The sequence below is a fragment of the Rhinatrema bivittatum genome, chromosome 9 (assembly GCF_901001135.1).
Source record: "Rhinatrema bivittatum chromosome 9, aRhiBiv1.1, whole genome shotgun sequence".
NCBI lineage: Eukaryota > Metazoa > Chordata > Amphibia > Gymnophiona > Rhinatrematidae > Rhinatrema > Rhinatrema bivittatum.
Window position 1 is genome coordinate 241,469,778 of NC_042623.1, and position 25,143 is coordinate 241,494,920.

General features: G+C 46.4%; 1 protein-coding gene across 1 annotated transcript in view; it reads right to left on the reverse strand.

Moving 5' to 3' along the window:
• Positions 1-373: 373 nt before the first annotated feature.
• USP13 (ubiquitin specific peptidase 13) overlaps positions 374-25,143 on the reverse strand; it is a 202,053-nt gene continuing 177,283 nt past the window's right edge. Inside the window, 5 exon segments of the mRNA XM_029615535.1 lie at positions 374-3,352; positions 5,008-5,092; positions 14,549-14,711; positions 23,740-23,906; positions 24,927-25,070. Of these exon segments, the coding sequence (XP_029471395.1) occupies positions 3,259-3,352; positions 5,008-5,092; positions 14,549-14,711; positions 23,740-23,906; positions 24,927-25,070 (653 nt within the window). The 3' untranslated portion in view covers positions 374-3,258.

Here is a 25,143-nt window from a genome sequence, read left to right on the forward strand (position 1 = left end):
CTCTCCTGCTACTTGAAACCCATCTCACACATGAACTGTGAACATTTCAGCCAATCAATTATACCTCCCCGTGCCTGTTCCCTCAAATGTAGTTAGATGAGCATACATTGTTTAATACCAGCTTACCAATTAACAGGCAAATGTTAACAAAGCAGTTGTTTTTGCCCCTCCCCCTCAAAAATAAAGGAGTGGGTGGGTCAGGCCCAATGGCAGCCTCCACCTTCCAAACCAGCTGCCGTGGAAAAACGAAAGCAATTTGCCACACATTCAAAGGCAGAGAAATCAAATCACTAAAAAAAAAGTATGCATTCATGTTAAAATGAATCATGCCCCCCCCCCCCCACTGAAGAATCAATAACATGGAAACTAGAGCTGTGAGAATATCTTTTAATTTAAAATAGTTGTGGCAATCATTCACATCCTCTCTTATCAAATAGATACTTCTCAATCTGTTCGAAGTGCTTCAAGCAAACCATTCCAAAATGGTGCAAAAGAGATCAATACAAACTCTTCCACAGGAGAACAGTACAACCTGGAAGGTGGACCAGGAATCAGAAATGTTTGAGAACCATTAGAAAGGGAAAACAAGGATATTTTCTCCAGATACGTCTTGCATAGTAAGTCACTGCATCGCGCATAAAAAACCCAAGATGACTGCCAGGAAAAATAACAGACTCCGTTCAATGTTACATTAGATGCATCCTTATCTTAAAAATCTGCTGAGTGACAATTTGCATATCATCTGAATTCAGTGGTGGGGGGGGGCTGCTTTCATTGTATGAAAATCTCTCATATACATATTCATTGCGAATATCTGGAAAACTTGACTGGCTAAGGGATAAGTGCTTGAGGACAGGTTTGGAAACCTCTAATATTGATGATTCTAGTCATAACTGCAGCTTGTTCATAGGACCTCATGGTAGCGTGGGTTTTCACACCATCTTTGATCAAGCCCAAAAATATAAAGGTGGAGGGGTGGTTCCCCAATTTAATTAATATCAGGCCTACTACAATTAGCAAAAATGGCTTTTGATCCGTTCTGACTGCAGAAGAAGTTCCCGGTCTTGGTTGCTAATTGCAGAGGTAGGTGGTATATTTTTCAATATTGGGAAAGATGAATAAAATGTTATTTGTGGTGGTTCTCATCTTCTCCCTTGTCTGAACCTACCGCAGAGTTGACTTGCCACGTCCTCTGTAACAGCCTATTTAACTCCTTGCATGGTGTGGAGGGGAAGTGATGCACCCTCTGCACAGGAAGTTCAGAAGAACCAAGGCATGTGAGAAGACAGTTTCAACCGGCTCATGAGAAGGGTGCTGCATTATTAAAGTGCAACAGCTAATCTGGCTGTCAGGCATCACCGTGTACCTCCAGTCATTGCCCCGCAGCATCTTCCACCCTGAGCAAAGAACTGTGGAGAGCGTGTTAATTCCAAGTAGACTAAGAGTCAAACAAGTTCTAAGTGATTTAAAAAAAAAAAAAAGTATCACCTACAACGTGTTTGTTGACCTTAATGGCGCTCTCGCAGTATTTGAAACACAGCAGTGACTATGTGTTGAGCCTCAATTTGTTTCAAATGTGTGTCTGTCTGTCCTATGGGGTTGAGAGGGCTTCCAATGTTCCAAAGGACAGACACTGCAATTCAATATCAAAAACAATTATCAGGGACAATTTCACAGAATGTGAAACCAAATGAAGTATGCGCTGCTCTGTTTTCCACTTCCAGAAGAAGAACAATTCAAACACAGATAACATTTGTTTGTGTACACCATTCAGTAGGTTTTCAGGGATAGAGAAAGGAAGTGAACAAAGAGGAGCAGCAGATTCCTGCATTGGTACAAACAATGCAAGGTCAAATGAGATGAAGAGAGTGGGAAGAGGCAGATCTGGGACAGAAAGACCTGCGAGTTGCTGGAGACCTTTTAAGCACCAAGTAAAGAATCTGCATCCAACAAAAAGACCCCATTAACCTTATCTCACAACCTCCTGCTTGTGTGGGTCTTGTTTGTCTGTCTCGCCTATAATGTAAACTGTAGGGAATGGCCATTATGACCCTGCACATCTGACATGTGCTATACAAATAATAATTCTGCAAAAGTTCAGAGGAGCAGGGGGTCTGGAAGCACCTATCAGTGGGGAGATTGTCAACTTGACAAATGAATAAACAAATGGTTTGTTCCAGCAATGGAAGAACTGTAATTGATAACTGGTTCATTGCACAGCCTTGGTAAGCAGCATCGTAGCACGATACTGTCTCTCTGTGCACCCCTGGGACGTTGACAAAACTCTTGCCAGCAGATAAAAGGAAATGGCAAATCTATCAAACTTAATCAGTCTCTCTTTTAGCCAAGATCAAATTGTAAGGTCTAAGCCACAAAGCTCAGGATGGTCTGTCTGTGCTTGGCCTTTTAGCTAGGATTCAGAACCTGTGCAATATGGGATGGGGAGTAAGGGGAAGAAAATAGGTTAACACCCTCCCACCTGGCCCTACTGGGGACACAGAAATGTTATAAACCATGGCCAAAGCAGGAAGATTAAACTTTGTTAAAAAAAAAACCAAAAAAAAAACCCAACCCACAAAAAACCTTTATATGATACAGACCCACACTGAGTGTTTTTGATTTGTCTATCCAAATATGGTGATACACAACGCCTAACTAGAGGCCAGTTTCCGGATAGGGATGGCACGCTAACTCATTGAAAGTTTCTTTAACCCACATAAGATGTGTGTGGACTAACCTCCAGTTTCTTCCATGAATTTAGCTCTAAATTTTGAACACCACTGGTAACTTGGAAACACATTCACACCTAAATTTCCCACAGTAATAAAAGCATTAAGGAAGTGACACAGAGAGTGAGTTCTGAGGACAAGCAAAGAAAACGTCATCCCTCGTTTCCCAGGTGTGAGCAGTAACCAGTTCCTACCGCTTTCACTTCTCTAGAGGAATACTGTTGATCCATACAGCATTATTTTAGAGGCTATCAAATGGATTTCGCAGACCACTGGCTCCCGACACTGCATCTTTTCTGCATGGTATTAAGGCAACACTTAATGTGCATTTAAAAAAAAAAGTCTACAGCATTAATAGAAAATGTCCCGGACATGTAACAAGGTCTCAGTTTATGTCATCTTTTTAAATAAGTTATAAATACTTCAGTGTATTCCTTTGGGTTTTTTGGTTTGGTTTTTTTAGCTTTTCCTTGGCAGATTTAAAAAAACAGTGCATGGCTTTTATAAATCAAGTACAATCCTCTGAGGCCTAACAAGGTATCCTGTGATAGAAGTAAATGTAGCCCAGGTCTTTGGGAGGTCTTTCTGAGGCACAGACTTTATGATCATTATAGATCACCCACCTGAAAAAAAAAAAAAGATGAAAAATAAACAGGATAATCAACCACTCAAGCAGGAAAGGATTAGCATTTTGTGTTAATATACTATTGTTGTGTAAAATATGGTAGGAAGAACAAAGTAAAAAAAAAAACCTCATACTACAATTTATTAAAAATGAGAATGACCTAGGAAGCATTCGAAGTGGCTGACCCTGGGTCTGGATCATGCCAGGCTGCCTTCACCACTACATTCTTGTGATATCTACAAGCAATGGCCAATGGCAAGGCAGGAATTGGCTATGCTTGATGACATCACACTCGCACTGAAGGATGGCTACACATGACGAAAAAAGGTGCACAGTAGGTTAATTTAACACCTGCATTTTATATTTCGCTAGGTAAGCACAAAGCCTTCCACATGGAGTAAAACCACAAGTGAGCACTGTCAGAATAATATGGGCACAAGCTGATTGGTTTTAATGCTCCATACCATTGTGTGTGTCCTTTACATAAGTACTTTGAGGAATTCTGGAAACATCCGAACCAGTACAAGACAAACAACCAGGGGCTTTTTTTTTTTTAACATTACATAAAAGGTTAAATGAAAACGTTATGGTAAATTAAAAAAAAATGTGTATCCATTCAAATCTGTAAAAATTCTCACCTTTGTGGGGGGTGGGTGGATAGAGCACAAGTTAATGGGACCTCACATTTTAAAAGAAAAATACATTTTTTTGAAAGTAAAAAAATCTTTCAAACTGAGTAACCAAAGTACTGACTAGAGTAAAGATATTTAGAGGCAGTGCTGAAAGGTGGTGTTTCCCTGCTGAACTGCCAACGGTGGCCTGTGGAAATCCCTTTGAAAACTGCAGCTATAAATCCAGACTGCGAGTGGACTGCTGCTCGTCGTGGGAGGGGGGGGGACTTTATGACCGCTCGCACTCGTGCAAAGTCTGGGGGTACTTTTTACCTGCAAAAGGGAAAATACAGAGACTACGATCCCCGGAAACCCACTCACGCTTTCACACCTGCCAGTCTGAGCAGGTGGTTTATCTGAGAGACTCTCCCTGACCCCGCGCTCAAGAAGAGGTTTCCCCACATGCGAGGAGGGCAATTTTCGAAAAGTTCATTTCTGCGGGTGAAGCTCTGTTTTACCCAGGATTTGCCGCTTACCCTTGATATTATGAACAGAAATATTCAAGACTAAGTTTCTACCAATCCGATTGGCTGCAACACAGGGCACGGATCCCCCGGAAATTGCTCTGTTTCACGCACTTAAATATTCCCGTGTCTGTGTCATCTGCTTGCTTGACAATATCATGGACTTTCAAGATCTCAGAATAACCCTAAAATAAAGGTATCTTTAGCAATAATCCCCTCTGGACAGGGTATTTGCTCTCTGCTAATGCCCACGTCTTCAACTTATTGAAACAGGGCAGTAAACCCTGGGCAGGAAAGGCTTCCCCAAAAGCAAAAGGGATGGCAACATAAATCATAAATAGCATCTTCACATGTATTACGTGGAAGCAGACTTCCCAGACATTTTATCATTTACATTGTCAAAAGTAAATAAAGACTGCTCTGAGATGTTTAAGATGAATTCATAGAAACCCATTATACTGAGAAAGCACAAGCAATATTCCACCTCGGTTTCACTCCCACCCAAGCAAACAACTCACCGGCCTTCCTTCTTGATGTGGCAGACGTAATGGCCACACATCGTGGAGGTTCCCATGTGACTGATGAAGCCAAAAAGTTCATATCCTGAGGAGAAACATCAGATATGGACGTTCACGTCTGCCCAACACAAACTCTCTGTTTTATAAAAACTAGCCACACTCACTGCCTCTTAGCACTGGAAGCTTCTTTGCAATTGATTATAGGTTTATTTATTTGCTGTGGGTCTCTCTTCTAAATGCTATTTGTTTAACTCACTGTGTACACTGAGTAGATTTTTTTTTTCACGTGGGATAAGTGCACTTAGACACACATGCTTAAATTTACAAAACAGCAGCTCTTATTCTAAATAAAAACATTATTCTTCTTTATAAATTCAGATTGGGCAACTCTCCAAGCTGCTGCCAATTGGCAGCCACTGTGGAAGTTCACCTAGTGCAAGCCTTGGAAAGTCTCTTCTAGCGCTGCTTCTACAATACATTCACGTTTTTAGGGTCTTCTGGCTTTGTCCCTTACCAGTTCTCACTGTTGCACTTGCTTGCGTAGGACTACTACTGACCAGATAGCCCTATATCGATTTTAGATTATACAGAAATCTAAAACCACCACCAAAATCCAGAACCTTTATTCACTCTCTGGTCCCCTCCAGCTTAGACTATTGCAACCTGCTCGTCACAGGTCTCCCAGCGAACCAACTGTTTCCATTACAATCTTTCCAGAATTCAGCTACACAACTTAGCGTCAAGGTCACTACCCTCTTCTCACGTCTCTACTTCCTATCCCTTCCTGCATGCAGCTCAAGCTACTCTTACCTACAAGAGCTTTCAATCTATTGTCTTAATACAAAGGCCACCTAGAAATCAAAAAACAACCGAAAAGAGCAGAGGGTTCACACCACAGACTGCAAACATGTGACATGGTTCGTGTTTCAGAGAACAGACACAGAAGTGGAGTCAGCACTGACTGGAGCTCTCAGACACTTCCTTTTCCTGCATTCAGTCTGCTTTAAACTCCCTTCTGCTCCTGAAACAGTATCTACAATCCTGGTTTTGTCTCTTAATAAACTTCTTTTTCTGTCCTTGTAGGACTCTGTTTGACCATACAGAGTTTAGGGTGTTAACATCAGGTCTACACCTCTATTTCCACCTCCCTGCTCCGAACCTGTGGATTTTTATTCAATATTCTCTTCTTTTTCTTTAGATTCAATCAATCACATACCAAAACCTCACATAAGCTGGAGCTTGGATTGGGTTTTGGGGTTTCTACAAAGAGAAGGCATCCTGTGCAGCCACGTTTCTCGCTGGACAGGCTCCATAGCAAACTGATTAGATTCTTTAATTGATAAATAGGGATTCAACTTAGTTTTCACAACAAGCATGGAATACACAGTCAAATTTAGACACTGTTGGCAAACCTCAGCCGGGTCCTAGGCGATCCCCCCTATATTAGTCAGGTTTTCAGCACATCCACAATGAATATGCATGACATAGATCTGCATATAATCTCTCTCACGTCAATTCAGTCTGGATATTCTGTAAACCTGACTGGTCCGAGGTTCCCCTAGGGCAGAGCTTCCCAAACGATGGGTTGGGATCACAAATTCCTCAAAGAGCAGCCCTCTCCAGCAGCAGAAGTAGTGGAAATCAGCATGGGATCTTTGAACTAGCATGCACTCTCAGGTCCTGCAATGGTCCCGCCCTCACTTGAGTTTCCACGTTAACAGGAAGCCATGTGTGAGGAGGGACCAGGCCACTGCAGGGCCTGTGAGCTTTTACTGGCTCACAGATCCTGTGCTGACTTTCATTATTAATGCTGTTGCCAGTTGCAGATCAACATCAGGCATTGGAACAGTCATTGGGGAGGAGTGGGCAGAGTGTGCACAGGTCTGTGCAGGTTGTCACTTCTTCTCTATACTCTCCCCTCACTGAACTTACCTAAGAGAAAAATGTTGCCCGTCATCAGCCTGCCCTCTCTTCCCACTAGTTGTCATCCACATCGCCTGAGGCCCAAAGGAAAATGTTGCTGCTGATCCTAGTCAAGGGGATGTTTGGATGGGGGCTGTTTGAAGGGAGGGATCCGATACAGGAAGGGTTTGAGGGTTGGATCAGTGGGAGAAGGATCGGCTGTGGAAGGTGAGAGGGGGGATGCAAGAGAGGAACTAGGGGTGAGAGTATCAACTGGGGGTGGTATGTGAGAAAAGAGAGGAAGGAGATGACAGATTATCAATGGGAGGTTCAGTGGGAAGGATGTAAAAAGCTGGAGTGGGTGAGTGACAGGCTAGGCTGGGAAGGGGAGAGGAACTGGGGGATGTAAGAGGGGGATCAGCTGGAGGGGCAGAGGTTGAGAGGCCCTCTGGAGGGGGATGAAGGTTGAGAGAGGGGATCGGTTGAAGTGCAGGAATGGTGAGTGGAGGGCTTGTTGGAGGCAAACTACACCCCCGCTAATTGGGTTTGGTTGTCCTCTGGGGGTCATGTGATGTTTCAAGTGCTAAAATGGGGTCACATTGGCTAAAAGTTTGGGAAGCCCTGCCCTAGGGCTAATGTTGCTGTCATTAGAAAGAGAAACTGTTGATGCAACTTGTATATCTTCCGATGAAACCAATGGTTCCCAGCCTGACCTGGAGGCACACATACAGGGTTGCCAGCAGCAAACTTACTGACAGGAAAAAGAATAAGTAGTGATCACCTCCTCAGAATACCCTTTCTTCCTTAATCTCCGCCTTTCAAAAGCCAAGCCGCTAGACAAAAGCAAGCTGCCTGTCGAAATATATAGGCCCTTGACAGAGAAGATGCCAGAGTCGTAGAGGGCCATCCACGGCCAGATTGATGAGATCTGCAAACCACGGACGATGGGGCCACTCAGGAGCCACGAGTATTACCCTCCCTGGGTGGACCTCTATTCTGCGAAGCACCTTGCCTACCAGAGGCCAAGGAGGGAACACGTACAGGAGAACTGAGGTAGGCCAGGGAAGTACTAGTGCATCGATCCCCTCTGCGCTGTTATCTCTCCTGCGACTGAAAAGGCGAGGACCCTTGGCATTGTCCCACGTTGCCATCAAGTCCATGAGGGGAGTCCTGCATCTGCAAGAAATGAGATCCATTGCTCTGTCAGAGTTCCCACTCTACGGGATCTATGCGCTTCCGACTCAGGAAATCCACTTGTATGTTGTCCTTCCCAGCGATGTGAGAAGCCGCTAGCATCGCAAGATTTTGCTCCGCCCAAGTCATGAGTAGCTCCGCCTCGTCGGCTACAGCTTGACTTCTGGTACCTCCTTGATGGTTGATATAGGCCACCGTCGTCGCATTGTCGAACAGGACGCGACTCGCCTGATGGCGTAATCGGGAGAGAAAATGTTGCAAGACCAAGCGAACCGCTCTAGTCTCCAGGCGATTGATTGACCATCCGGAATCCTCCGGGGACCAGCTGCCCTGTACTGAAAGAGACTGGCAAACAGCTCCCCAGCTGGAGAGACTGCATCCGTGGTCACCACTATCCAGTTCAGAACTTCTAGATCCACCCCTTGAGATGGGTGGTGGCTTTGCCCACACAACCTAAGACTGGACCTGGCGTGATTGATGAGTGGCAGAGGGAATTGGAAATTCTCCGACTTGGGATCCCACCGGGAAAGCAATGCTCATTGTAGCGGTCTCATATGAGCAAAAGCCAAGGGAACCACCTCCAGAGTAGATGCCATCAAGCAGAGTACTTGAAGGTAGTCCTAGGCCCTGGGCAGGGGGAGAGCCAACAAACAATGAACTTGCCCCATCATTTTGTTCATTCGGTCCATTGGGAGAAAACCTTTTCCGACCGAGGAGTCGAACTGGGCTCCCAGAAATTCCAATATCCGAGAGGGGTCAAGATTGCTCTTGGCCTGATTGATTACCCAGCCTAGGGATTCCAAGAGAGTGGTCACCTTGTGGATCGCTTCCAGACAGCATTCCCTTGACTTCGCCCTGATGAGCCAATCATCCAGGTAGGTATGAATGAGGAGGCTTTGTCTCCATAGGGACGCTGCCACAACCACCATGACCTTGGTGAATGTACGGGGTGCGATCACGAGACTGAAGGGCAGAGCGCAGAATTAGTAATGCATTCCCAGGACCATGAAGCGAAGGAACTTTTGATGATCTTTGCAGATGGGAATGTGCAAGTATGCCTCCATCAGATCCAGAGAAGCCAGGAATTCTCCCTTGGGTACAGCCGCGATGACGGACCGCAGAGACTCCATGCGAAAGTGTGGCACCTTGAGAGTCTTTACTCTCTTGAGGTCCAAAATTGGCAGGAAGGATCCCTCTTTCTTTGGAACCACAAAGTAAATGGAGTATCTTCCTTTCCTCCAGTGTTCTGGAGGAACCGGCTTTACTGCTCCCAGAGCTAGGAGATGTTCGAGAGTCTGACGCACAATCTGACATTTGACTTGTGGACCACATGGAGATATTAAGTAGAAGTCTCTGAGAGGCCGAGCAAACTCCAAAGCGTAGCCTCGTTCTATTATGCTTAGCACCCGCTGAGCGGAAGTAATTCTGGCCCATGCCTTGTAAAACCGGGACAGGCGACCCCCGAACCCGAGGGATCGAGGGATGGGCCAGCCCCATCTCATTGTGTGGTCTTGGAGGCAAGAGAGGAGGAAGGACCCCCTTCTCGAGAGGTTCTGTGTCCCTGAAAGGACGAGGACAAGGCTTGGTTCCTGGCCAAAGGTTGCCGCTGTCCGGGCGCTTGCTGCCTGTTCTGCTGAAACCTCCGCTGCCCAAAGCGTGAGCGGGAAGATGGAAACTCTTTGGAGGGTTTCGGTCTGTCTTCTGGTAACTTGTGAACTTTGTTCTCCCCCAGGGGCTTTATCAACTGCTCCAAATCATCCCTGAATAAAAAACCACCTTTAAATGGAATAGCCCCAAGCTGAGCTTTGGAGGAAACATATGCTGACCAGTTGCAGAGCCACTGCCAACAACATGGTGCGAGAGGAGGTGCGGAGCAAGTCATATAGTGCATCCGCCCCATATGCCACCGCAACCTCCAAATGCTGCACTTGCTTGGACTCTCCCGGAGGAAGAACTCGAGACTTCAGTAATTACTAGACCCAGCTAGGCTCGCTCGCAGCATATAACTGCTATACAGCACCGCCCAGATACCCAGGGCCAACACCTCAAAAATGCACAAGCAGGATTTCCAGCTTGTGGTCCTGAAGATCCTTGAGAGCCACCGAGCCTGCAACTGGAATAGTGGTCCACTTGACAACAGCCGAAACAAGCGTCTACCTTAGGGGACCGCAGGAGCTCCAGAAACTCATCCAATAATGGATAAAGCTTATCCATGGCTCGACCAACCCGCAAACCAGCATTCAGAGCATCCCACTCTCTGGTCATCAGCTGCTGAAGCATGGGATGGAAAGGAAAAGCCCGGGTCGGCATTCGCAATCCTGCCAGGACTGGATCCACCATGTCCTTCGGCGGAGCCTGCGGGGGGAGATCCACTCCAAGCTCAGAAAGAATTTCAGGAATAAGGGGTTCTAATTCCTCTCTCTGGAACAGACGAACCACCTTAGGGTCATCTCCATCCAAGAGGTTCTGTTTCCCCTGGTCATCATCCAATCCCCCTCCTGCGGGGGGGGGGGGGGGGGGGGGGGGGAGCCGCACTGCCCGGAACCACTGGAGCGGCTGAGCCTCCCGAAGCCACAATGCCTTTTAACTTCACGACCCGTAGAGACGCCGATACATCCGTGCGCTTGGCTACCTTGGGGGGATAGTCCCTGTGCAGGTCTCAACGGCAAAGCAGCACCTTGGAAGCCAAAAATGCTTTAGGCACAAGGAGGACAAAATCTAAAGAAAAGGAATCCGAATCAACATCCTGTCCTCCTGGTAAAATAGGATCCTCCTGTAAAGAATCCTGGTAGTGATCTAAAGTATCCTCAGGACTGGCAGGGACCGGAGACAGAGCTGGGGGAAGCTCCCCCACCGCCATAGCTCTTCCTGAGCTTCAGCAAAGGTGTTCAAAATGGCTGCCGTCCCTGCACTGAGAGGAAACTGATCAGCCAGCTCTTGCGGAGCAGAGCGTTTTTGAGCCCCTCGAGGTTTGTCTAATGCTGCAGATCCTGAAAAAGAGCTGCCTTCCCCTCCAGCTAGGCAGCGGGAGCAAATACCGGCCTTCGAAAGCCGCACGGACGATTCTCCACATACCACACACAAAGATGGCTGTGGCATCGTGGGGGGGGGGGGGGGAAACGGCCCAAAACAAATGAAAAACGCGGTGAAATTTGTCAAAAACGTGGCAATTCAGATGGGGAGGGGTCCTGGATTGCAGCAGAGCAAAAAAGAAAATTTTTGAAAATTTTCAATTTTTTTTTTTTTAAATGCTCAGAATCACCACGGGGTAAGAGGGACTGGACCACCAGTAATCTCTTCCCCAGCACCTTACCTGGCTGGAGCCCCGTGGGGTTACCAACCCCAGCTCCAATAACCTGCCACCAGAGAGGATGACCCCGCAGGATCTAACAATCCTCTGGGAGGATAGGGAAACACTCCCTTGTAGAAGAGCTGCTTCTTTTTTTTTTTTTTTTTTTTTAACTTGCTAGATTCAAACTTATAGCTAGTTCACTCTTAGTTAATTTTAAGGGATAGCCTAACCCCAGAAACAGGGCAAGACTGCAGGGTTTGCACACCCTCCATCTGCTGGAGACAGAGAAATACTGAAGGGATGCAGGAGGCACATCAGGTTAAATGAGGGTGCCTTTCAAGTTTTTCTCTGTCTCCACCTGCTGAAATTGAGGCATAATCCAGGGGTGATCCGGGTAACTATAGACCAGTAAGCCTGACTTCAGTGCCAGGAAAAATAGTGGAAACTATTCTCAAGATCAAAATAGTAGAGCATTTAGAAAGACATGGTTTAATGGAAGACAGTCAACATGGATTTACCCAAGGGAAGTCTTGCCTAACAAATCTGCTTCATTTTTTTGAAGGGGTTAATAAACATGTGGATAAAGGTGAACCGGTAGGTGTAGTGTATTTGGATTTTCAGAAGGCATTTGACAAAGTCCCTCATGAGAGGCTTCTAAGAAAACTAAAAAGTCATGGGTAGGAGGAGATGTCCGTTCGTGGATTACAAACTGGTTAAAAGCCAGGAAATAGAGAGTGGGATTAAATGGACAATTTTCTCAGTGGAAAAGGGTAAAAAGTGGCGTGCCTCAGGGATCTGTACTTGGATCAGTGCTTTTCAATATATATATATATATATATATATATATATATATAAATGATCTGGAAAAGAATACGACGAGTGAGGTTATCAAATTTGCGGATGATACAATATTATTCAGAGTAGTTAAATCACAAGCAGATTATTCTACATTACAGGAGGACCTTGCAAGACTGGAAGACTGGGCATCCAAATGGCAGATGAAATTTAATGTGGACAAGTGCAAGGTGGTGCATATAGAGAAAAATAACCCTTGTTGTAGTTACAAGATGTTAGGTTCCATATTAGGAGCTACCACCCAGGAAAAAGATCTAGGCATCATAGTGGATAAAAAACGTTGAAATCTGCGGTTCAGTGTGCTGCAGCAGTCGAAAAAGCAAACAATGTTAGGAATTAAGGAAGGGAATGGTTAATAAAACGGAAAATGTCATAATGCCTCTATATCGCTCCATGGTGAGACCGCACCTTGAATTCTGTGTACAATTCTGGTCGCCGCATCTCAAAAAAGATATAGTTGTGATGGAGAAGGTACAGAGAAGGGCAACCAAAATGATAAAGGGGATGGAACAGCTCCACTATGAGGAAAGGCTGAAGAGGTTAGGGCTGTTCAGCTTGGAGAAGAGACGACTGAGGGGGGATATGATAGAGGTTTTTAAGATCATGAGAGGTCTTGAACGAGTAGTTGTGAATTGGTTGTTTACACTTTCGAATAATAGAAAGACAAGGGGGCATTCCATGAAGTTAGCAAGTAGCACATTCAAGACTAATCGGAGAAAATTCTTTCACTCAACGCACAATAAAGCTCTGGAATTTGTTGCCAAAGGATGTGGTTAGTGCAGTTCAAAAAAGGTTTGGATAAGTTGTTGGAGAAGACCATTAACGGCTAATAATCAAGTTTACTTAGGGAATAGCCACTGCTATTAATTGCATCAGTAGCATGGGTTCTTCTTAGTGTTTGGGTAATTGCCAGGTTCTTGTGGCCTGGTTTGTTGGAAACAGGATGCTGGGCTTGATGGACCCTTGGTCTGACCCAGCATGGCATGTTCTTATGTTCTTGTGATCCGGGTATGTACAGGGAATCCATTATTTACTGGTTGCGACTGAGTGAAGATAGATAAAAACCTATATGTCATGCCTTACCCGTGGGAAGGAGGGAAAAAAAAGACAAGCCCCCACCACAAATAGTTTACTAAGGAGAACATTCCCTCACATGGAAATAGTAGAAAAACGTGTGTCTGTAATAAAATTAGGTCGGCAGTAAAAAAAAAAAAAAAAAAAAAAAAGATTTAATGGAGTTGGCAACTTTGCACAACTGACCAATCTGTTTTCAGGATATCCTTAATGAATAAACATGAGATGAGACTTGCATACACTGGAGACACAGAGCATGCAACTCTTGCATATTCATTGTGGCTAGTGCGAAAAGCAGGTGTGCCTCAGAGGAGTGGAGCAGGAGGCACTGAACAACAAGAAACTTCTTTCACAACAGCGCCATCTGGTGGTACGCAGAATTCTGTGACCCACAGTCCGTGAACATTTTCCCAGGGCAGGAATCATGAGCCACGCACAGAGATCCTCATCTAGAGAAGACTCATCTAAACACGGACCTCGAAAACTTGAGGGACCCACTGTGTCGGCTCCTCGCTTGGGGACGATTTTAAGAACGCTTGCTTTCGGGGAAAGGCCATAGGTACATTTTACCCATGGACTTTGCATTAAGTTTTCTTTAAGAAGTACACCTGTGCTCCCCCTGGACAGCTGCTTTCTGTGAAGACTGATTTGGCAAGGAAAATAAAGCAGATACGCCTGTAGTTTGAATTTGCATGCCTAACTCTCTGCCCCTGGGAACAGATCCTCTGTATGTGGCTAACACGCACGCCGTGCAGTCCTGAGCACACTTTCAGTCTGATCGAGGAAGGGCAAACTTCTGAGCCAATTTCTCCAGGAAAATTGCTAATTATCCCAGCAAATAGCTTTGAACATTGCCCTCCCCATTATTATAACAGACAGCAAGTGAATTGAGTTTCCATTTTTATAGAAAGGGCTTTTTTTTTTGCTTGTTCCTTCAAAGCGTTAGATTTTTATGGATCTGTGGATTGACATCCGCATGGTGATGGGACTACTGTACATCCCAGCTCTTCAGCGGGCCTTTTAAACCAGTCTAGCTCTCTAAAGACCACTAAAACTTTGCTGACCATTTTTGATCTGAAGAGCTCAACTCGCCCTCTCTGATAGCGGGGACTGTATGCAGCAGGCCTGCATCAATAACCTGTCGGGCACAGAGAATCTTTGTCAAAAAGTCCTCCAGACACCCAAGTAATGTTCCTCTAACTCCACCTGGGCAGGCTTGCTTACTTCCAGACCCGTCTTTGATGCGGGGTTCTTCTGGTTGGGCTTCCGCCGTGATGTGGACATTGGTGCCGTTCTCTGCTTCCACGGCGCCTGAAGTGCTCCCGCTCTCTTCCTCGCTCTCCGGGTGAGAGAAGATCCACTCCAGTGCTCGCTCCAAATTATTCTTCTAGCAATTTAAACAAAAGCAAAAAAAAAAAGAAAACTCTGAAATTATTAGGCTTAGAACAAATAAATCCCAGAACAAGTTTTAAGGGTGCATATTACATTCACACTCAACCACTAACTGGATGCAGAAGTATATTTGTAGAGTTTATTAGCAGCCACACACAGTATGTAAAATTCTTCATTTAGCATTCCTGGATTTTTACAAAGATGAAATTTGATTTAAACTTTTTACCTTCAATTTTTTTTTAAAGACAAAGGAACAGCTCCAGAGCGGGCTCAAGCATCTGCCGCCAATGAGGAGCTTCAAGTCCTGACTACCATGCCGAAGCTACTGACGCACCATTTCAAGCATCCCCCGCCCTCCTTGCCACAGACGGAAGGAAGAGCGGGTGCCACCGATGTGGGATTTTGAGAGCCCTCCATCCACCTCCCTGGCCGAAGTTCCCGCCGCCCAGTGCCACCAATGTGCTGATTCAAGCACACCCCCAACCCACCCACCGCGGAAGCTGCTGGAGAGCACAGCGGGCAGAAGGCTCCCCAGAACCCTTGCAGACAAGTGCAGCAGAGTACGGGAGCCACAGCAAGTGCATGCAAGCAGCCCATCAGAAGTGGAGAGGGGAGGAAGAGCTGGGAGCCACCACCAGCAAGCTTGGGATGGATGCTGTTGAGGTGGTGGGGAGAGAGGGAGATTCTTGGCAGGGGAAGAGAGAAAGAGAGGAACCGATGTGATGTGCCAACGAACATAGGTATAGAAAAGCAAATAAATAAACAAACATACTAGGCAGGGGCCTGGAAGAAGAGAGAGGGATGCTATTGAGCAAGGTGAGAGAGGCATCAAGTGTTTAAAAAAAAAATTAAGCAGAATTTACTGTTTGCTCTAAACTGTCCTGGCTCCTGTCCACCTAAATAGACTCCAATATTTATCCAGAAGAATAAGGATTCCTATTTTTCCATTGATTTTCTTCCATGTTTGTTCTTGTTAGAATGAACTCTGAAATTGTCAGGAAAAATAAATAAACCCACAAAAATTAAGTCCCTGATTATAATTTAAAAAAAAAAAAAAAAAAGTATTGCTTTAATTGTAAGTATTATAAAAAATAATAGCCAACAAAATTAAACCTTCTGTGCTTGTGCAATACTGTCCCAGAATCTATTGATTTCTTAAAATATGTATCATCCACCCAGATCAATTACATTGTGCTAGACGCATCTAGCTTTTGACACAAATCTGGCAGCAGGACTGGTGGTGCCGGGCTGTTCCCAGCCCCCACAGCTCTTCGGCAGCAACTGTGACTTGTCTGCTGGAGGCCCTTTGGAAGTAAAGGCGAGGCCACCAGAGGCTCTCAGAAAAAAGCAAGCCTATGGAGAGTCCGGATTTCCCAGCATCATCCATAAATTCAGGGACAATCGCTCTGCTACATAAGGGAATGGGCTCGGGTTGCCAACTGGCTCCAGCTGATGACTTTTTTTTTTAAGGACCGGTTGGATCCAGTCTTGCCTTTTCCCCACTGCATGCTGGAACCTGCAGTTTTGCTTTTAAGGAATGCAATAGGAAAGTCAGAACCACAAGTCCCAGCATGCAATGAGGTAAAACCAGGGCCGAATCAACTTTGTCCTGAAGATCTGAAGTCAGCTGGCAACCCTAGGAGGAGCATTTTGTACTGTTTTCCTCAAGATCTGATCTTCTGTCCAAGAGTCCCAGCATTACGCCTTTCTATTAAAAAAGCCACACCCCCCCTACAAAACTAAAGTGAACTATTTGTCTGAACGCATCCACTCTCTTTATTAAGAGTCTTATATAGTTTTAGGAAGTAGAAAACTTAAAAATGTTGTATTGGACATTGAGGCATGGGCCCTTGGTCGCTGCAAGAGATGGCACCTCCCACAGGGGGGGGGGGGGGGGGGAGCCGAGCCCTGCGGGGACTTGCAGCAATAGGCTAGCTCAGAGCAGAGATGGACACAGAAGTATAGTTTTTATTGTACTGCAATGTAGATGGTGACCCGAGGAATGGGTAGTGTTCCCAGCCAGAAGAGGAGATGTCGGATGGCAATGTTCCGTTCCGAGGGCTGCAAGGTGGAAAAGGCAGTTCCACAGTCTCACCAGGTCCCATGAGGGAGATGGGTCTGGAAGTGGTCTGCGAAGCGGGGTAGGCCGAGAACCCAGGCCTAGATGGAAAGGCCAGTGAGAGTAGACCTGGTAGTGCTCCATGTTGCGGGGTAGGCCGAGGATCTGAGATGAGAGATGAGACAATGCAGAGACAGAACTGGAGTGGTAGTACTCACTCTGATACTGGCGGTTGTAGAAGCAGAGATCCTCCGAAGAGTGGAGGTCCGGGACGAAATAAGGCCCCCGAGGAGCGGGTACCTTAGGCGTCCTTGAAGGTGGTAGGCAACCTCGGAGGGTGTAGAGGAGAGAGGCAAGGCCCCCGAGGAGCAGGTACCTAAGTCATCCTGGAGCGAGAGTACACAGAGCGGAAGCGTCTGGTAGCGAGGAGAGATCAGCATGGAGGATTCTTTGCTAACTCGTATCTGTATGCGTGAACAGAGATTAAATACCAGAGCTTGTGATTTCATGCGGTGGGGACGCCCCCGAGGTTCCTGCCATGTAAAGGACGGGGCTGCGCGCGTGCTCTAGGTGACTCCGGGAGAAAGATGGCGAACGCAATCGTCCATGCTGGACTGGAAAGCTGAAGGGGTCGGCGTGGAGAAGCAGAGGCAGCCATCTTCCCAAACTGAGCTGAATCAGGTAGAAAAAAGGTGAGCAATAGAGGGCGCAGCAGTCTGCGACCGATGGGCGCAACAGTACCCCCCCTTCCAAGGGCCTGCCCCAGGGTGTTTCGGCTTGTGAGGATGAGACTGATGGAAATGACGAAGCATATCTTTATCTAGGATATTGGTCATGGGCTCCCAGGAGTTTTCCTCCGGTCCATATCCCTTCCAGGAGATAAGGTACTCCCAACATCTACCTCTTTTGCATACATGCACGATGTCATCAACGGTATATGCGATATCTTCTTCAGCATCAAGCGGTGCTGGCTCTGGAGCTTTGCTGGAAAATTCAGACAGGACAAGAGGTTTCAGTAGTGCCACATGAAAGGCATTATGAATCTTCATGGATGGTGGTAGCTTCAAACTATAGGTCAAGTTCCCAAGGCGTTGGAGGACAGCAAAAGGTCAGACGTACCGTGGAGCGAAGCATGCAGAGGGCAGCTTTAAACGGACGAACTTTGTACTAAGCTATAACTTGTCCCCAGGCTGAAATTGAGGTGCCTTCCTGTAGTGGGCATCTTAAGTCTTTTTGGCCCTTTCTCCTGCCTTGAGGAGTAGATCCTTAGTCTGTTTCCACAATTGTTGCAATTCCATTGCTGTGATCTGAGCTGTTTGAGAAGTCATGGAGAGTGGCAGTGGTAACGGAGTTAATGGTTGGCGGCCATACACCACTTGAAAAGGTTTTGATCCCATAGCAGCAGCTGGATGTGAATTTAGGGCGAATTCGGCCCAAGGGAGTAATTCTGCCCAGTCACTTTGTCTAGTGTTCACGTAAGAACGTAGGAATTGTTTGGGCATTCTAGTCATTCGCTATGTTTGGCCATTGGACTGTGGGTGATAGGCCGAGGTCAGATCCAAGGCAATGTTGAACTTCCGAAGATGTGCTTCACGAATAATTTAGCCAATTCAGCAGCGGATGGTAGACCTGGTAGAGCCACAAAATGTGCCATTTTCGAGAATCGATCAACGGTCACCCAGATCGTATTGTTACCGGCAGAAGGGGGTAAGTCCACCACAAAGTTGGTCGCGATGTGCATCCAAAGTTCCTCTGGTACAGGCAGAGGTTGGAGGAGACCCAAGGACGTCCGGCAGGGTTTTTTTGTCTCACATAGGTGGCGCAGGAGGCCATGTAAGCCTGGACATCAGTCTTCATGGTAAGCCACCAATAGAAATGTTGGAGCATGGCTAATGTAGGGCCTTGACCAGGGTGGCTGGCCAGGCGAGAGTCAAGTGCCCATTTTGGTAATTTCTCTCTCGTTCCCAGCGGCACCACAGTTTTTCCAGCGGGGACGGTGTGAGTGGTCGCTAACACCACCTTCTCCGGACTGATGATGTGACTAGGTTTGTCAGGTATGTCTACCATAGAGAAGGAGTGCAAAAGGGCATCGGCCCTAACATTTTCTGCAGGACTATTTTAGTAGGAAGTCAAAGCGGTTGAAAAAACAATGACCACTTCGCTTGCCGGTGATTAAGACGCTGGGCATGTCGAAGGTATTCCAAATTTTTATGATAGGTATACACAGTTATTTGGTGCTGCGCATCTTCCAGCCATGAACACCACTCCTCAAAGGCCAATTTTATAGCTAACAATTCTTTATCTCCAATACCATAATTCTTCTCGATGGGAGAGAATCACCGTGAGAAGAAAGAGCAGGGATGGAGAACATTGGCATCACTGTATTGACTCAGTACTGCTCCCACGCCGATGTCGAGGCGTCAACCTCGACGATGAAAGGATGCTGCGGATTAGGATGGTGAAGACAAGGCTTAGTTTGGAAGGCCGTTACAGCCTCAGCAGACCATTGGGATGGATCAGCCCCTTTTCTGGTCATGGCAGTGAGTGGTGCTGTAAGGGTGGAGTAGTGCTTGATGAAGGTACGGTAATAGTGAAGCCGAGGAAATGGCACAATGCTTTCAAGCCAGTGGGTTGAGGCCAATCGTGGATGCTTTTCAATTTTTGAGGGTCCATCTGGAAGCCTTTCTTGGAAACGATGTACCCCAGAAAGGGCACTGGCTCTTGGTGGAAAGCGCACTTCGAGCTTCGCATATAGACTATTGTCCCGTAGCCTTTGTAGTACCTTTTTCACGTCTGCCTAGTGTGATTGAAGGTCCTGAGAAAAAAAATCAGGATGTCATCTAAATATATCACTACGCACTGGTACAGTAGATCTTGCAGAATATCATTCATCATATTCTAAAACACCGCTGGTGCATTGCACAGTCCAAAAGCAATGACTAGGTATTCAAAGTGTCCATCATGGGTGTTAAAAGCTGTTTTCCATTCATCCCCGTGACGGATTCGGACCAAGTTGTAGGCCCCTTTTAAGTCCAGCTTAGTAAACACCTTGGCCCCCTGAAGCCTGTCAAATAGCTCGGTTATCAATGGTAGAGGGTAGCGATCCTTGATGGTGATTTCATTGAGACCTCTGTAATCGAAACAAGGGCGAAACGATCCATCTTTTTTCCCAACAAAAAAAAACCCCGCACCAACCAGGGACTTAGAAGGTCTAATAAACCTTTTTTGCAGGTTTTCTTGAATATAGGCCGACATGGCCTCAGTTTCTGTTATTAAAAGGGGGTAGACCCTTCCTTTGGGAGGCTCAGAGTTAGGCTTGAGGTTTATCGCACAATCAAAGGTCCTGTGCGGAGGTAATACTTCTGCTACTTGCTTGGAGAAGATTTCCTGAAAAGACGCATATTGTGGTGGTAGACCAAGTAGTGAGGGAGTCGTTGTCATGCAGGGCAGCGGTGAAACTTTGGCTAGACAACAATCATGGCAACCAGGGCTCCACTCAAAGCTCCATGGTGGTCCAGTTGAACTGAGGGGTGTGTTCCTGTAGCCACAGTAGACCGAGCACCACGGGGTGAATGGCATTCTCCAGGAGTAGGAAGGAGATGTTCTCAGTGTGTAAGGCCTCTGTGTGAAGCCATATGGGTTGCGTGGTCAGCGAGACCTCTCCTGGAAGTGATTCTCTGTGAATAAAGGACTGCAGTAGAGGGGTAGCTATAGGTGTAGTAGGAATTCGCAAGTGGTCTGCAATTCTCTTTAGCATAAAATTTCCTCCCGCACCAGAGTCCACGAGTGCGAGTGTTGAGAATTCAAGGCCTCCAGAGATGAAAGAGACGGGAGAGATAATGCAGGAGAAAGAGCAGTTAGACCTAGGAGGAGTCCTCCTGCAGATCCTAGGTCTGGCCTTTTCCTGGACAGATAGGGCAGATCTGGACAGCATGGCTGGATTGGCTGCAATACATACAGAAACCAGAGCGTCTGCGAAAACGTCTCTTTAGAGATCAGGTGACTGCGTCCTACCTGCATAGGCTCTTCTTCCTCTTCACTGGGTGCAGAAGACTGGGCTGAAGTCGTGTGCATGGCTCAAAGGCGATTACCTCCCACAGACTGCTTTTTGTGACCTTTTGCTTCTTGGGTCCGATCGCGTATCCTGCGATCCACTCTCCCAGCTAATTCAATGAGAGATTCCAAGGTGTCTGGCAAGTCAGGAGCCGCTAGTTCGTCTTTTATATGGGTGTTGAGGCCCTCTAAAATTATAGCACGTAGACATCCTGAGTCCCAATGGAGTTCAGAGGCTAGTGTCTTGAATTCAATAACATAGTCCGGTAAAGGCTTACTTCCTTGTTGAAGGTGAAGAAGAGTAGACCCTGCGATGGTCTGACATGCTGGATCATCAAATACTGATTTGAACAGGTTCAAGAATTCAGTCAGATCATTTAAAACAGGGTTGCTACGTTCCCAGAGAGGTGAAGCCCAGGCCAGGGCTTTTCCATCAAACGATAGAATATAGGTAGTCTTGGAAACAGCATTAGGAAAGTAGTTCGGTTGCAACAAGAAGTGCATACAGCACTGATTAATAAAACCCCTGCACATCTGGGCATCACCAGAGAAGCGTGTAGGAGCTGGAAGAGGTACAGTGGTGCGAACTGCAACCACTAAAGGAGAAGAATCTTTCTCTGAAACTGTTGGCGTATTCAGTCAGGCATTTAACTGGTTGAAAGTGGCAGCTAGTGTCTTCAGAGATTTCTGTTGCTCTGTAATCAGTTGGGCCAGGCCAGGAATGGCCTGTAGGGCTGTGAGCTGAGCCGGGTCCATGGAGTTAGCAATCTGTTGTACTTTGGACATTGAGGTGTGGGCCCTTGGTTGCTGCAAGAGATGGCACCTCCCACAGGGCTCTGCCCTGTGGGGACTTGCAACGATAGGCTAGCTCCGAGCAGAGATGGACACAGAGAAGTGTAGTTTTTATTATACTGCAATGTAGATGTAGAGGAACGGGTAGTGTTCCCAGCCAGAAGAGGAGATGTCGGATGGCAATGTTCCATTCTGAGGGCTGCAAGGTGGAAAAGGCAGTTCCACAGTCTCACCAGGTCCCAAGAGGGAGATGGGTCTGGTAGTGGTCCACAAAGCGGGGTAGGCCAAGAACCCAGGCCTAGATGGAAAGGCCAGTGAGAATAGATCCGGTAGTGGTCCATGTTGCAGGGTAGGCAGAGGATCTGAGAAGAGAGATGAGACAATGCAGATACAGAACTGGAGTGGTAATACTCTCTCTGATACTGGCGGTTGAGAAGCAGAAATCCTCCGAGGAGTGGAGGTCCGGGACGAAATAAGGCCCCCGAAGAGCGGGTGCCTTAGGCGTTCTTGAAGGTAGTAGGCAACCCCGGAGGGTAGACAGGAGCGAGGCAAGGCCCCCGAGGAGCGGGTACCTAAGTCGTCCTGGAACAAGAGTACACAGAGCGGAGGCGTCTGGTAGCGAGGAGAGATCAGCATGGAGGATTCCTTGGAAACTCGTATCTGTATTCGTGAACAGAAATTAAATACCAGAGCTTGTGACATCATGTGGCGGGGACGCCTCCGAGGTTCCCGCCATGATGCACGTAAAGGACGGGGCTGCGTGCGTCGGTGCTCTAGGTGACTCCAGGAGAAAGAAGGCAAACGCAATCGCCCATGCCAGACTGGGAACACCGAAGGGGTCGGCGTGGAGAAGCAGAGGCAGCCATCTTCCCAAACTGAGCTGAATCAGGTAGAAAAAAAGGTGAGCAATAGAGGGCGCAGCCGTCTGCGACCTACGGGCACAACCGTAAGATAGCTGAAGGCTAGACTGGACTAACAAGTTTTCCCTATCTTGGACTGAACTTTCAAAAATATTTCCACATAAAAAAAAAAGAAGTGTTATGTATTTAAATGAGCTTTTGAAGATTGATATGAGAATGGGGGGGAGGGGGGGCCGTGCACCTAAAAGTACAAGCAAAAGCGACTTCACGTGTACATTTACGTGCATTACAAGGAAGCCTTAAAGGAATGGAGAAACCTTTGAGTTTCCAAAGCATGTGTGGAAATCTACCCTGCTAATCACCGAGGAGCAGGTGGAAATGCACCCGGGAAACCACGCAGGGTTTCCCACACACCAGCTGCTTTCTCCAAGAGTACGCTTCTGCACACAAGTTCATGTTGAAAATTCAGGCTAAAATCTGTGGGTACTTTCTACACCCAGACCCTCTTATTAAGCTTTTGCCGACAGACACAAAAATTCATGAGGCCCAAAGCCTGGGGTGGGGGGGGGGGAAATTCTCAGGCGATAAAACAAAATGGTGCACAGGAAAACCCTTCTCCAGAGACCATAAAATACAACAGGATCTGTCTCGTCTCGCTCTTATTCCCACATCGCCATGGCTTTATACGATGTAACAGACAAAGCTCTTCAGCTATAAACCGCAGAGAGGAGAGACTCTCCCAGCATCACCATTCTTGGGCCATTTCCTATGAAAGAATTGTGGGACGTGACCCAAGAAGAGTCAATACTGGAAGAGTCGCTCCTTTCTGCTATCCAAGAGGCCACATCACATCTTTGTATGTCTTCGCCCTTCCCCAAGCCCACTATTTTCTGATTATTGATACAGAATAATCAACCATGCCCCAAAGCCTCTCCAGCTCTGTTTGCACTGCTACTGGAGAGCCCTGTATTGTCCTACCTTCTACCGCCCTACCCAACATATTTGAAAGTCTATTTGAGTCTCCAGTAAAATCAGTAAAATGGATAAAAATTTACAACTAAGCTCTGAGCATATCAGATCGTAAGGGATTCTCTTCCAAATGGCACTACCAGTAGTAGAAAACTGAGGGGAAAGCCGGGGCAGCTAGAAATAAAAAAAAAAAAAAGAGTTGGAGAATAAGATGTTCACATGCTCATGGCCTACAACAGCAAAAGAAAGGCAAGCAGCTGCAACAATCCTAAGTCCAGGGAAAGACTTACTGTGGCTTTTAGTGCATGAATGGCTTGACTCCTCTGGAAACCCATTGAAGTAATGATTGCTACAATCTCTTCTGGGGGCGAGCTATCCACACCAAGAGGTCGTATGGCGGCTGTGCCAGCTGAGATCACAGCTCCCAGACCAGGTATCGCCAATGGCTCTGCAAAATCTGAACCGGATAAACTCTCAGGTAACATTCTTAAAGACAGAAGGCATGATTAACTTTCATCCAAGAAACAAACCACCACCTTTCTCGGCCCCTTAGGAAAGAAGCGACCCATCATGTAAATGGACTTCAAAAAAGTTCTAGAACAAACACAGAGGAGCCCTGTTTGCAAAATAGTGAAGGGACAGCAAAAACATCATTTATTGGCACCAAAGCCCATGGGGGTAACCTAAACAGAGCGGCAGTTACGACCTAACAGCAGCGATAGGACTTCATCGGGCTACCAAGAAGGCATTGGGGTAACCTACATGGTTAAAACCCAACTTCAGTGAGCAGAGGGTGGTCAGATGTTCCAGACAATGGCTTCACTGGTTTTTATAGCTGTATGGATTACTGAAACCTCGATAAGACATGGAAGGGGGCTTGGATGTTGGTTTAATGTTTGTCTTGTAAGAATCAGAGGGAAATGAGAAGGCCTGAAATTACCTACCAGTAGAGGCAGTACTTTACAGATTCTGGGCAGACTTGGGACTGAAATAAGAGGACAGAGGTAGAAAAGAGGGTGAGAGTTCAGATAAGAGCACAGGGAGTGGGGAGCTGGTGTTGAGAAAATAAATTATTATGTTTAAACTCATCTACTCAAATTGGAAGTACTGCAGCTAGGCAGACCAGATGGACCAATTCTGTTTATTTCTGCTGTCATTTACTATGTTACATCACTGTTGCAGGTTGGGCATTCATCCTATAACTGTGGGTATAACAGCTAGCATTTTCAGACCGGAAGAGACAGTGATGCACTGTATCTACTGATACTGCAAGCACCTTGCATAAATCTATAAAGCCAAGCATTCGATGACTAGAAATTGTACATATTACATGTGCACAAAAGAAAACATTAATTCACATAAAAGTGTTCGTGTTAAGACAAAACTTCTTTTGTGCTGTGGCATGGATGATGTACTGCACTGACAGAACTATGTCGTCAAGTCAACCAGCAACCAAGTATCCCTAATAAGTACTGACCTGGTTCCTCCATGTGTGCAATGATCCAGTTGAAGGCCACCTCTGCCCCCATGTTTCCTGTGTAGTAGACGGCTTTCCGACAAGCTTCGAGTGGGAAGCCCATCTCTGCTAGCTGCATTACTGAGGATTCATCTATTTCAGGAGCTACAAACAAGATACATGCATGAAAAATAATTCCAACTGTTCCACAGCATTCAGATTTTGTCTTAACTCTATA